Source organism: Peromyscus eremicus, chromosome 6 (genome assembly GCF_949786415.1).
Source record: "Peromyscus eremicus chromosome 6, PerEre_H2_v1, whole genome shotgun sequence".
Lineage (NCBI taxonomy): Eukaryota > Metazoa > Chordata > Mammalia > Rodentia > Cricetidae > Peromyscus > Peromyscus eremicus.
Genome location: NC_081421.1, coordinates 119,431,596 through 119,444,147, shown reverse-complemented (window position 1 = coordinate 119,444,147; position 12,552 = coordinate 119,431,596). Strand labels below are relative to the sequence as shown.

General features: G+C 37.9%; 1 protein-coding gene across 5 annotated transcripts in view; it reads left to right on the top strand.

The window, feature by feature from the left end:
- Adgrl2 (adhesion G protein-coupled receptor L2) overlaps window positions 1–12,552 on the top strand; it is a 175,305-nt gene that overhangs the window by 132,881 nt on the left and 29,872 nt on the right. For 3 of the 5 annotated variants that reach the window (XM_059266430.1, XM_059266434.1, XM_059266432.1), the window contains exons 6-10: window positions 5,328–5,621; window positions 6,179–6,282; window positions 7,140–7,325; window positions 8,108–8,146; window positions 10,889–11,072. In XM_059266430.1, the coding sequence (XP_059122413.1) occupies window positions 5,328–5,621; window positions 6,179–6,282; window positions 7,140–7,325; window positions 8,108–8,146; window positions 10,889–11,072 (807 nt within the window). The remainder of the gene's footprint in view (window positions 1–5,327; window positions 5,622–6,178; window positions 6,283–7,139; window positions 7,326–8,107; window positions 8,147–10,888; window positions 11,073–12,552) is intronic. The other 2 variants (XM_059266431.1, XM_059266433.1) reach the window with 1 other exon arrangement.

The window sequence follows — 12,552 nt, the reverse complement described above, 5'->3', positions numbered from 1 at the left end:
AGGATGTCCCAAGAGAATGGCTAGGACTGACATGCAAGGCCAGAGTTTTGTGTTCTGGAGTTTTGACATCTGTGCTCTGGGCAGGTGAGGGAATCTTCAAACTTCTGCCTCTTCCATCATGTAAAAATTGCACATTTTCATTTCCTGATAAACTCATGGCAATTTTAAGTCTGTATTTCTGTAATTCCACTTGGAACATACAGGCTATGTGTTTTAAGTGAGTCCAGATGATCTGTGGTAACTCTGCTAGCATTTTTTGACTTGCGTCTGCTGAAGATACATTCAAGAAGAACATTGTTTTGGAAAGTAGTGTTAAATTTTTAGAAATATAATTTAATTTATCAATTATTTCATTTATATGAGAAATAGATTCTGGGTGTAATTACATTAATATTTTATTTAAAAAGAGATTACCTCATACTCAGGATAAAAGAGTAACTTGTTAATGATTATCATAGAGTGTATACTAATGGTGTCTTTTCAAATGAATAATGTTTGTAGGTTTAAGGTATAAATTAATATTCCTTCACTGAGTAAATTGGATTTTTTAAATTTAGAAGTTATTCAAAAATTTGAAAACTGAAAAGTTTTGTGAAATGATGATATTAACCTTTTCACCAAGGTAAAACCCACCCATCTGGTAAAGCACTGCTGTTAGAGATATGCACACTCATAACACACAAACACTTCTCTTTAAATATGTTATTAATAACTTCTAAATATTGTCACATGGTCAGTACCTTAAAAGGGGAAATCAGAGCTTTTATGATTGAATTTCAAATTCGAGTCTTCATAGAGTACCAAAATACGTGTTGAGTTTTACTTGTAAAGAAAGATCATTGACGGCATACTGATGAATCATGTATGCCTGGAGAGCCTTGGTTTAAAAATGCAGCTGTAAAATCTGTTGTTAAATTTTCAGGAGTGAAATCTCCTTTAACAGCATAAATCTTTACTGATAGCCTCTTAGAATCATTTGTTTTAAAGTATGTGATGTCTGTTTGCTCTAGAGGCTAGCTGTTTGGGATGCTTCGTGCATCCTGATTTTTCTAAAAGGTACTACAGTGCTTCTGTCTCATCCTTCCAGCCTCACATAAGGAAGACTTAAGGCATTGGCAAGCTTCAGGCATTAGCTAAAATTGTATTGATCCCTGGTTCACCTTTTCTGTAAGCTGCTCCACCTTGACAACTGTTACATTTGTTTGGGTGGCAGTAAATCTTTCCCCCTCACTAGGAAAAAAGGAGGTGGGGGAGGGAAGGGGAGAGAGAGAATACCTTAGCAACTACTGATTCCTAATGAGGCTATAGTGGAAGGGTTGAGAAGGATGTATAGTGTATAGATGTATTCATTGAGTATGGATTCCATTTACATAACACAGTGACTCACTTTCTCGTCTCAAAGCGTCTCATTAAACATGAGAAGCGGTCACAATGGCTTTCCCACTTGTGATCTATGTGCTTGTACATTTGGTGGTGCAATTTTAGTCAAGAAGGCTTTGGTAATTAAGGTGTTTTTCAGAAAGAGTCCTTACTAGTTTGAAAATGAGACACGCAGCAAGTGAGCCTTCCCATGACAGTGTTTTATCTTTCCAAATAGTTAGCCATTCTTTCATATTCCCAGAACATAAAAATTCATATTGACCCCTTATTAAACCCTAAGTAATAAAACATTTTACCTGACCTAAATTTTTCGTGCTGCTGTTTGACCCATATTCTTATTCTCTCTCCTTATAATGTATCTTCTTTGGCTTCTAGAGACTCGTCTTTCTCTTCTGAGGTGTGTGTTCTATATATGCCTAGAGCTGGGGTCTCCCACAACTATCCTGGCCAATAGATTTAGGTCAAACCAATAAGGCACATTCAGCTTTCCAGAAGCAAGATTCAAGAAATGGATAAGGCTAGGGGACAGAGCAGCCAGAAGAATTGAGTCTTTGCTTTCTGTAAACCAGTAAACCAGCAACTGACTTGTACAGCTAAAATTCCTACTTAAGTCTTAATGGACTGGGCTCCTGGGAAGAAGAGCCTACAGGATTGAAGAACAGCCTACGCTGTATAGAACAAACAAAACAAGTTTTAAAAATGGAAAGCAGTTTTATGGGCTCTGGATTGTATGTGGCCAAAGGAGTAAAGGGTGCTGCGATCAACTGTTCTTTCCCTGTGCATTGTCACCGTGCTAGCCTATCACTTCTAACACTCTTCTCATTTTTACATCAAGCCTTTCTAGTTTCGGATGGCACAAGTATATTATTTTGGTCTCCTGATCTTTTTTTTTTTAAACATTTGAATGTTTAGCTTTTGTTCTCTCTGTGAGTCATTTTCTTTGTTGTCTTAAGCCACTTCCAATTTTCCCTCTTTCCCTCTCTCTCTAGAACACGTCTCAAAAATCCTTTCTGGTTCTATTTTAACTCTTCAGTTTGTCCATAGAACTTGATATTTCTTAATCTTCCTACAGATCTAATATTCCAAATATTAACAACAAAATAGTATATCTTTAGGTCAGAACTTGATATTTCTTAATTTTCCTACAGATCTAATATTACAAGTATTAACAACAAAATAGTATATCTTTAGGTCAGTGTGGGGCATTTCCTGAAGATTTGTTTGTCTTGACTATGAGAAGTCTGATAATTCTGTAACAAAAAAAAAAAAAATGTTTTAGCAAAGGAACCAGTTTTGTTATGTTTCTAAAATATTCAGTATGTCACATTTTCTAAATACCTTTCCACTGATAGAAATGGTAGACAGAATCGTTTTTTACTCATTAAAGTCTTCCTGGGTACCAGGCCAATGTGTTCATTAGCGCTGGCTCTTAGATGTCACTCAAATGATACATGGTAGGCAAAGCGCTAAGTCAGTCTAACTGGATGTTTGCTAGGATGCTTTGATAAACAGAATCTTGTAAAAAGAGTTGGTATTTTATTTTACAATTCTGTTTTGTGCTGCTCATCAGAGAATATTTCCAAAGGTTGAAACTTTTGCCATGTTCATGATGCAACTTCACTTTCTCATATTTCAGAATAAGGGCAGATTGCTTTGTAGGACTCTGTCCTTTCTCAGTCTTTGAACAACCTCTTACCTAGAAAGGTAAGGCCAAACATTGAAGAGTATAACCAGGTGACCTTAAATCAGTCACCTGACTTCTCCATGGCCAGATTTTCATGTGTGTGAAAAGATAATTTGTGCCTGCTTCATGGAGCAGCAGTAAGACTTGATCTATTGATCCAGACTGTTGGTTGTCATGACATTTGGCTATGAATGCTGGATAAATGCCAGCGTATGTATTGCCTGATGCCCCACTGACATTTGTCTCCATTCGTGGAAAGAGATGATGATTTTTAGAAACACATCTTCAATAATAAAATATAAAAAGGTATGCCTTGAAGTATCAGTAAATTTCAGTCTTCAAAAATCCCACATATTCTAGTTGCTCCCTATAGTTTAGTATATTGACAAGAAATACATGGGTCCATCCCTGTACCATGCTACATAAGTCCAGTGAGATTGTGCTATTAACATTGCCTTATTCTTTGCCAAAGCATAGCTAACACTCAGTAATTGTGGTATTAATACATATCTGAGTGATTCCGTGTGTACTGATTAGTATAGTGTCAGGGGATACGTAAGGTGGTGTAACTGCAAACCATTTCATCCTGCCCTTTTCTCAGTTCCCTCTGATTCCCTGCTCTCTCTTCGTGACTTGATTCGGCAGCACATTTGACACTTTTGCTAAAGATTATGATGCTTTGACAAATGTTAATTGAGAAAGCACCAAAAGCCTAGCTGCATTGTAATCAAAAGAAAATTACACAGGTTTAACAAGATGTCAGGAGGGAACTTCCAGAGACAAAGACAGACAGGTTTAAGTACTTTTCCGCAGCAGCTGGCTAGGCATGTTATTTGACTGATGTGCATAGACACCTCTCATATGACCAATCATTTTAACCTAGAAATAAAACACATGCTTAAAATTTTCCTATTCAGATGGGAGGAGGGAGGAAGAACCAAAGTGTCGTGTATTTAATGATAACTAGAAGTTTGTCACACCTAAAACCCCAGAAATAGATGCACCTTTTATCCTTAACTTAGCATGCTCTCTCAACTGTTAAGAATTACGTAAGTATTTGTAGGGCACAGCCTAAAATGTTAAAAATAATTGTGATTTTGAATGTATGTTTTAATACTCAGTGTTGCAACTTGTTACTTGTATAGGTAAAACACAAAATTAATGGTTTTTAATTGATATTTGTTCATTGTACATAGTAATGGATCTCACTAAGATATTTTCATTTGAGCATATCAATGTTAATATTTTTATAATATAAAAATAACTTACTTGTATATTTTAAATATAGGGTGCCCTGTACATAGGATTTTAAGAATACATTTGTACTATCTATAAATAAGAATAAAACTTTTGGATATTTTTGACAGATTTTAAATGGTAGTAAGTTTTTGCTAACGGATTTTCCAATGCTTAGTTATTAATGGAGACAACAGTTGGGTACTGTTGTTTTAAAATCTAGTTGATTTAACTCTTTGATAGAAATGTTGGAAGACCGGAAAAAAAAAAAGAAAAAGAAAACTTTCTTAAAATAATTTTTTTGGTTTTTTTTTTTTTGTTTTGAAATGTGTAACTACAGTTCTTTTACATTCTCTGCTAAGGGTCAGTGAGATAATGAAAGCTTGATTTTTGAATTCATGATCTGTTCTAACCCCTGTCTGGATACGAAACTACATGGTGAGCTCTGCCCTTTCATCCCCACCTTGCAAAGGAAAGATGCCAAACCCAGACCAGCGTCAGCGTGCCAAACTTCTCTTCTGTTTGGATGTAATCAGGCATGCTCAAACATCCCTCAAGCCAGAATGGCTGCTGGCTGGAAAGATGTCAGTGTTTGTTTTCCTGCAGGATATGGAGTGGATGACTTCAAATCTTTTTATCTTCCTAATTATCCATAATTGTCAGAGGTTTTTTCCCCCTTGATCTTTTGCATTTGTTGATAAAGTATGTTTGTATAATAGAATTTTCCTGCACTGCCTTCATTTGTTTAGCGCTTTATGGAGAGATTGCACTTAAATCATGTGGTCATATTTCACTGAGAGCTGAGCTACCATTAAGCTTAAATGGTCATCTTTTACCCTTATGAATAAATTGTAATGGAAGTGATTTTTTTTTCATCTTCTCCTTCCCTACTATAATTCTATTTGTTTATTTGGGATATGTGGATGGGTGAAGGGGTGTGTGTATGCGTGCATACGTTCACATACAAGTGACTGTAGGTGAGCATGAGGGTGTGTTTGAGATTAATACACTCATCTTTTTTTCATAGTGCCTACCACAGCTGTGACAATAACTTCTTCAGCTGAGCTCTTCAAAACCACAGTGTCGACCACAAGCACTACTTCCCAGGGAGGCTCCGTGAGCACCACAGTAGCTGGACCTCAGGAAGGAAGCAGAGGGACAAAGCCACCTCCAGCGGTTTCTACAACCAAAATTCCTCCTGTAACAAATATTTTTCCCCTGCCAGAGAGATTCTGCGAAGCATTAGAAACGAAGGGGATAAAGTGGCCTCAGACACAAAGGGGAATGATGGTTGAACGACCCTGTCCCAAGGGAACAAGAGGTATTTCCTGCCATATATTATACGATATAATGTATGCATTTGTAGTTTAATGAGTGGCTTCTAAAGGACACTGAAGCAGTTTCGGGAGAGGGAGATATTTACAATAGGCAATTTCCTTATTTTGTTACATTACAAGTACAGTTTCTCTACACAACGTAAGGGTTTTAAACTATCAAAGTCACTTAAGAGCAGGCACAGAATTACCTCTCACATTACCTACCTATGTCAAACCTGAGATTTTGGTCCCAGGCCTCTAGTGAGGCTCCCCTACAGCTGTCTTTCTCATTATAACCATCACTTTGGATGACTCCCAAGAATATCAGGAGATTGTTTTGTTTTTTTTTCTGTTCTAAATGTCAGATGTTTCTATGCTGACTTTACGCTTATTGTTTATAATCTTTTGCATTGCATGCTACTTTTTGTTGGTTATTGCCAACTCCTTCTATTAGCATTTATTCAAAATTTAACACACAGTCTAGGATCATTAGCGCCAATTTCCCAGAGGCTTGCCTAAAATATGGCTTCGGTTTCACCCTTGTTTCCTGCATCCGTTACAGGAACGGCCTCGTATCTCTGCATGGCTTCCACAGGAACATGGAACCCTAAGGGCCCTGATCTCAGCAACTGCACCTCTCACTGGGTGAATCAGCTGGCTCAGAAGGTGGGTTGGAATGTTTTGATGTGATATGTTGATTGAGGGCTTGAAGTTCTAACATAAATAATGTAGTTTTCTATGTGGTTCTTTGTTCTGCATAAAAGTTTTTTGATTTTTTTTTTTTTTTGGTTTTGGTTTTCCTTTTAAAGCATAGTTTTGTCTGTATACTAGTCATTGAATGTTAAATTTGTTTGGGGGTATGCTGTGTTCTGTGTTAAGCTGTTTAACAAATGCATACTTGTTTAATTTCATTCACATTTAGTTTGTTCTGGTTCTTTTGATGTTCATAAGACAAATAGTGTATTGGCCCAATAAATCAAGTATCATTAAGTTTGCAACTGAACCCACAGAATGCAAACAGATGTTTGTATCACATACGGTTACAACACAGTGTGTGAAAATGACCCTTCAAAAGGCCTGGACGTCACTCCCTTGATTGTTGCACTGTAATATTGGGCCCTTTGATTTTTCCTCCATCTACCTGTTTTGAAACACAGACAATAGGTGATCAGAACTATCTGTTGTCTGATGTAAAATCAGCATCATTGGAATAAGTTAAAAAAATTTAAAATAACAACAAAGTGGTTAGAGGAAAAAGAGAGCCAACTGAAAAACAAAATTTAAAAATGTCCCCTCCTTCCCCTTTGTTTCTTTTTTGTGTCTGGTTAAGTATTTCTTTTGTGTGTTAAGGATCTAAAAGCCTTTAATCTTCTTAAGATGAAGAGAAAGTTATTGGTCTCAATTAGTTGCAGATTTTGACATATTTGCAATTTTTCCCCTGACCACAACAGAGGTGCTTAAAGAGAACTGAAAGCCACAGGCAGAAGAGAGGTTTACTGAGATAATACAAATTGTCGTTCCAGATCAGAAGTGGAGAAAATGCTGCAAGTCTAGCCAATGAACTGGCTAAGCACACCAAGGGGTCCGTGTTTGCCGGGGATGTGAGCTCCTCAGTGAGACTGATGGAGCAGTTGGTGGACATCCTTGATGCTCAGCTGCAGGAGCTGAAACCTAGTGAGAAGGATTCCGCTGGGCGGAGTTACAACAAGGTAGGATCTCTGCCACTGAAAGACATGGGTCTGTGTGTGTGTGGCAGCTCTCTGCCCTTCAAAACTTGGCTGCCAGCTGCCCAGACACACACTTAGAGAACTAACTTCCCAGTTTGCTCATTTCTCAGGAAGAATTACTGAGAAAGGAGCAATGTTCTCCTTCCCCTTAAAGTTCTAAATGACACCATTTATGACAGATTTTACTTAATGGTGACTTGATCCATCTAAATGTGGTCAGTGCTCTCTCTGTAGAATTAGCATTTGTAGCTAGAGTGATTCTGTGATGCATGATTAATGAATTGTGTGAAAACATGCAGTTGTCAGTGCTTGAAACAAAGGTGTGACGCACAGTGGTATTAGGGGCAGCCTTGGGGAGAAGGATGTATCCATTTTTGGGAGAATGCTGATCACACCACCAGGTTTTTCATACTAAGATGTCTAAGTGCTACTTACTGTGTTATATTTATATTACATCATGTTCAGATGTTCAAGTCCAGAATTAGCCATAGATAAGTGGACTATTATTTTTTAACAATGGTGTGTGTATATATTTTCTCTTTTAAAAATAATAATAATAAAAAAAATGACACTTAAGAAAACAGAGCTGAAAACTGTAAGGAGACAGCATTGGCTGTGAAAGAAGTTACCCAGATGCCCAGAGGAGATCTGTAGCTAGTCCACTTGACAATCAGGAACGCCAACTTAATTTTTGAGGACTTCTTTCCTCATTTTTTTCAGCAGATAAAATCTAACCTCTGATTTTCTCTTCTTTTACTTAAAAGCTCCAAAAACGAGAGAAGACATGCAGGGCTTACCTTAAGGTATCTTTCCTGTGCTGCCCCCTGCTTTCTCCCTTCCACGGCTGCCTGCCACGCTTACGCCATCTTGCTGCATGACTCAGAATTTTCAGTCTTTGATAATTATATAATGTGCCCCATATCAGCTGTACAAAAATACTGGCTTTTCTCAGAATAAGCCAATAATATTTTACTGATTTTTTTTTTTTTGCTGTTTTCCCACTTATCAAAAAAAAATGCAAGAATTTAATGACCATCCTCTGAATTGGAAGCAAGCATATAGTAGTCCCTTTGTTTTCTCTTGTCATCTCTGGATTCAGCAACCTGAGACAGCTATGATATATTCTCGGCAGTTTATCATATCAAAGACTGTATGGGCATAATATATGTGCATGTAAAAGTCACCGCTTTCTGATCTCTGGGGTATACTGTTCAATAAATTAGTATTCATCCTGGCCCTTTGGGAATTCGCTTCTGGAAGTAGGGTGCCGAATATGGGTGTCCAGACATGAAATACGAACACTGTTATGGTGATTCCAGTATATGATAGGTGGGAGATCTTTTCATGATAGGAGCAGTGAGGCACTTTTGTGCTAGGACCAATATTTCTTCCTAGTGGATTGAAACGATAGGCAGCATGCTGAGGATCTCCATGCGAGGAAGCCAAAGTAGTTGTATTTTGGTTTGCTCTGTAGTTTAGAAGTCCCTTGCTGTCGGGGAGAGGGAGTTGGCCATTACCTGGCAAACCTAACCTCGAAGGACAAATTCACATAGTGAGGGAACAAACCAAAGAACTTTTGTGGCTTTGCAAATGAGAAGTTACTCAGAAACTGAAACCTCATCAACTTGGTGGGCAAGGTCAGGGATGGGCACAAAGAACAGCATCTCACTAGTCAGTAAATGACACCTTTGGACCTGAGCCCTTTACAAGAAAAGGCAGAGAGAAATCCGTTTTTCAGGTAGTAATGTTCTAAAGACCCCTAAGAATCTGATTAAGGATGCAACTAATAGAGATCTATGGAATAATTCGCACTCAAATGTTCAAGTTTACCTTAAGATACTAATGTATGGAATGCAGTGATCAGTGTGTTGCCCAAAACATAACTCAGTGAGCCAAGGGTAGACTGGCAAGAAAAGACTGCTTCAGGAATATGACTAGGCTGGTGATTATCTGGATTGCACCTAAAAAATGCAAATGGTAATAAATAAGGAGAATTTCAAATTAATGTCAGTGTGTCATCAGGAGGAATGTATACACGTGATACATCTCAATATGACCTTAATTTCTGACCAGTGTCACTTCAGTGTGTTTCCAATGAGTTTCTCTGTTCAGACAAGACTAATAAGCCTCCTTAGATTACAAATCAGAAACTGACTTACTCCATGCAAATGAAGCAAGTTTCTACTTGGCTACAGAGGATTCATTTGTAACTTAGATTAGAGGCTCCAGTCTGTATTTCTTGGTGACTAATGAATCTGGCCTCAGCAGACCAATTTCTGTTCCACTCTAGTTATTGGCTGAAGAAGTATCCATGTGAGCCTTCTGGACCATTCCATCTCCCACTAGAAAGAGAAAAAAGCCTTTAACAACACTTGGAAGTACCTTCCACCTGCCAGGGAGGTCATAGTGGCTCACAAGGCAGATGGAACGAGGGTATAAGATGGATTAAGCTAATTAATCTCACTCTGACAATAACCTTGGACAACTTTTCCCCTTGCTCATTTCAGTGCAGAGCCTCAAACTAGCAGTTCATTGTTGTTTTTCATATATAGTGTGTCCTTTTTCCTCAGCAGTTACCAGTAGATCAGAACAATGTGTATACAGGCCTAATGGCACATCATGTGTAGGCATGTGGAACAGTAAACACACGTAGTGACTTCAGCTGTCTAGCTATCCATGGCACAGCACACCCCAGCCTAAGTACAGCAAATGTGAGCACCAGAGTTTGCCTCCAGTGGACCAACCTACTGGGTTATATTGTTATTTAATGCTCTTTTGCATGGGGATAAATTAAGCCCACACTTAGGAATATTTGCAGCTCAGTTGCAACACGTTTGTATTTCCATTCTCCTTAAATCATCAGTGTAGCCTTCCAGTATTTTGCCTGTTTTCCTCATTCCTTTAAAAGCAGACCCAGTCCTTAGAAGTTAATGTGTGTGTGTGTGTGTGTGTGTGTGTGTGTGTGTGTGTATAACTTTTAGCTGTATAGGTAATCGGAAGGGTGAAAATGTAGGCAGGTAACTTATAAACTTTAAAGCTACCCTTACACCCAAGTGATAATCAATAGACAACGTCTGTAAAGCCGTCTAACTTATTTGAGTTCGCTTTCAAAAAATACTATGACTAAAATTTCTGTTAGATACTGGCCTACTCCAGTAACATTAGTATTTTCTAGCCTTACATTTAAATTTTGAAGTTATAAATAGGGTGACTGTAGTAGCTCTGAATGACCATACATGTAAGTCAAGTAAATTAGAATTGGAGCTGCTGCTGGTCGTTCCATGTCCTCTTCAACAATTGCAGTGTGATTAGAGAAATGAAAACAAACCACCTTTCTTACAGACTCTTTAAAGTCAAGCAGCTGTTCACTAATATCCACTTAGTGCTGTTTTGAAGTAGTTGTCCATACTTACAGTTGCCCGAGTCATGAAACAAAAGTAAATCATCATGTCAGGTGAACATCACAGTTGTCACTAGTCAGCAGTTAACGATCCCCTGTGCTCTGGAAGCAGTCAGAACTAACGGTCATTTTCTAATGGATGCAGGCAATTGTTGACACAGTGGACAACCTCCTGAGACCCGAGGCTTTGGATTCCTGGAAACACATGAATTCTTCTGAGCAAGCACACACAGCCACGATGTTACTGGATACATTGGAAGAAGGAGCATTTGTTCTAGCAGACAATCTCTTGGAACCAACCAGGGTTTCAATGCCCACAGAAAATATTGGTGAGTATATCTGTGCTCACATTTAATTTGGAAGACAGGTGTTAAGGAGAGTAAAGTTTGCATTCTGAATTTATCATCTCCCAGCATTAGATTTCTCTTTTGCTGAGTTACTTATTTTCAGGAAAAGAAATTATTGATCATATTTAATAAAAATTAATGCTTAAGCTGAAATCTGCCTGTATCTTATAAAAGTTGTTTTTATGAGTGTGTGAGTTTTTCAATTGAAAAATCATTAAAAGGAAAAAATAAGAGCACTTAAATGCTATAATATAGATTGCTTGAGTAATGAAAGTACTTCTTATGAGAACGTGGCAAATGCTTTTCCATTTTTAAAACAATTCCTAATGAATTTTAATCACTTTATGTGTTCTTCCAGTCAACTATTTTAGCTCATAAAACTTGAGTGGACTGTTAACATTAAACACAACCTCCTTTAGGTAAATGAGATGTTTAATAGCTGGAGATTAGTGGTTTATACTTGTAATATCAGCATTTGGTAGGTTGAGGCAGGAGGATTGCTATGAGTCCAAGACCATTCTAGGCTATAGATTTAGAGGGAGATTCACAAAACAAAACAGTGAGGTGAGGAGCTCATCTAGCACACAGGAAGCCATGGCTTTGAATCTCTGGCACCATGTAAACCAGGAACAATGGTGCATTCTGCAATCCCAGAGAGCTGGAGCCAGGAGGTCCAGGTTGAAGGTCAGCTGGCCTGTGGGAGACTATCTCTCCCTCTTCCCACTAAAAGTTACTGTCAGTGAAGAACGTATTTTGTAGCATAAAATAGCCTTATTTCTATGTTGTCAAATAGATATCAGTAGTTTTGGAAGGTAAGCTAGGAGTTAAAATACTGCCAATGAGGGTCAGAAATCTATTGTTGACAACATTTGGTGGGAGAGTAAAAAAACTGACATTTAAATTTCTCCCGCTTAGAATTGACACCTAATTGGTGAAGCTGAAGACTTCATCTGAAAAACCTCAGTTGAAGTTTACTAATAGCTTACTGAAATGAAAGGTTTCATTATGAGTAAAAAAGAAAAAAAAAAACATGAAAAGAACCAGACCTCTCACTCCTCCTCCAAAAGCCATGCCGACTCCTTTAGGGCAACATGGATGAAGTTCTGTGGATGTAATGCCATGTCTTACTGCCAAATCATGACTGTCAATATCACAGTTGCATATTAACAACTGAGGAACGGGGGGAAAAAAAGGATGACATGAGTCAAATATGGCACCTGAATTGAAAAGCTTAAGCTTATTTCATGTATGTAAAATTTTCAAATGAAGTGAAATAATTTGTTCTGAGGTATAGAAATATAAATCACTCGATAATATCAGTGTATAAATGAAGCCAAAATGATGCACCCACCATAATCTTAGGTATCTGGTTCTTTAAAAGAAAATGTGTTCACACAATTTAGTCACAGTAAGAAATGAATAAAACCCCAAAGCCTCTGTGATCTGAGGGTAGTTCCTGCTG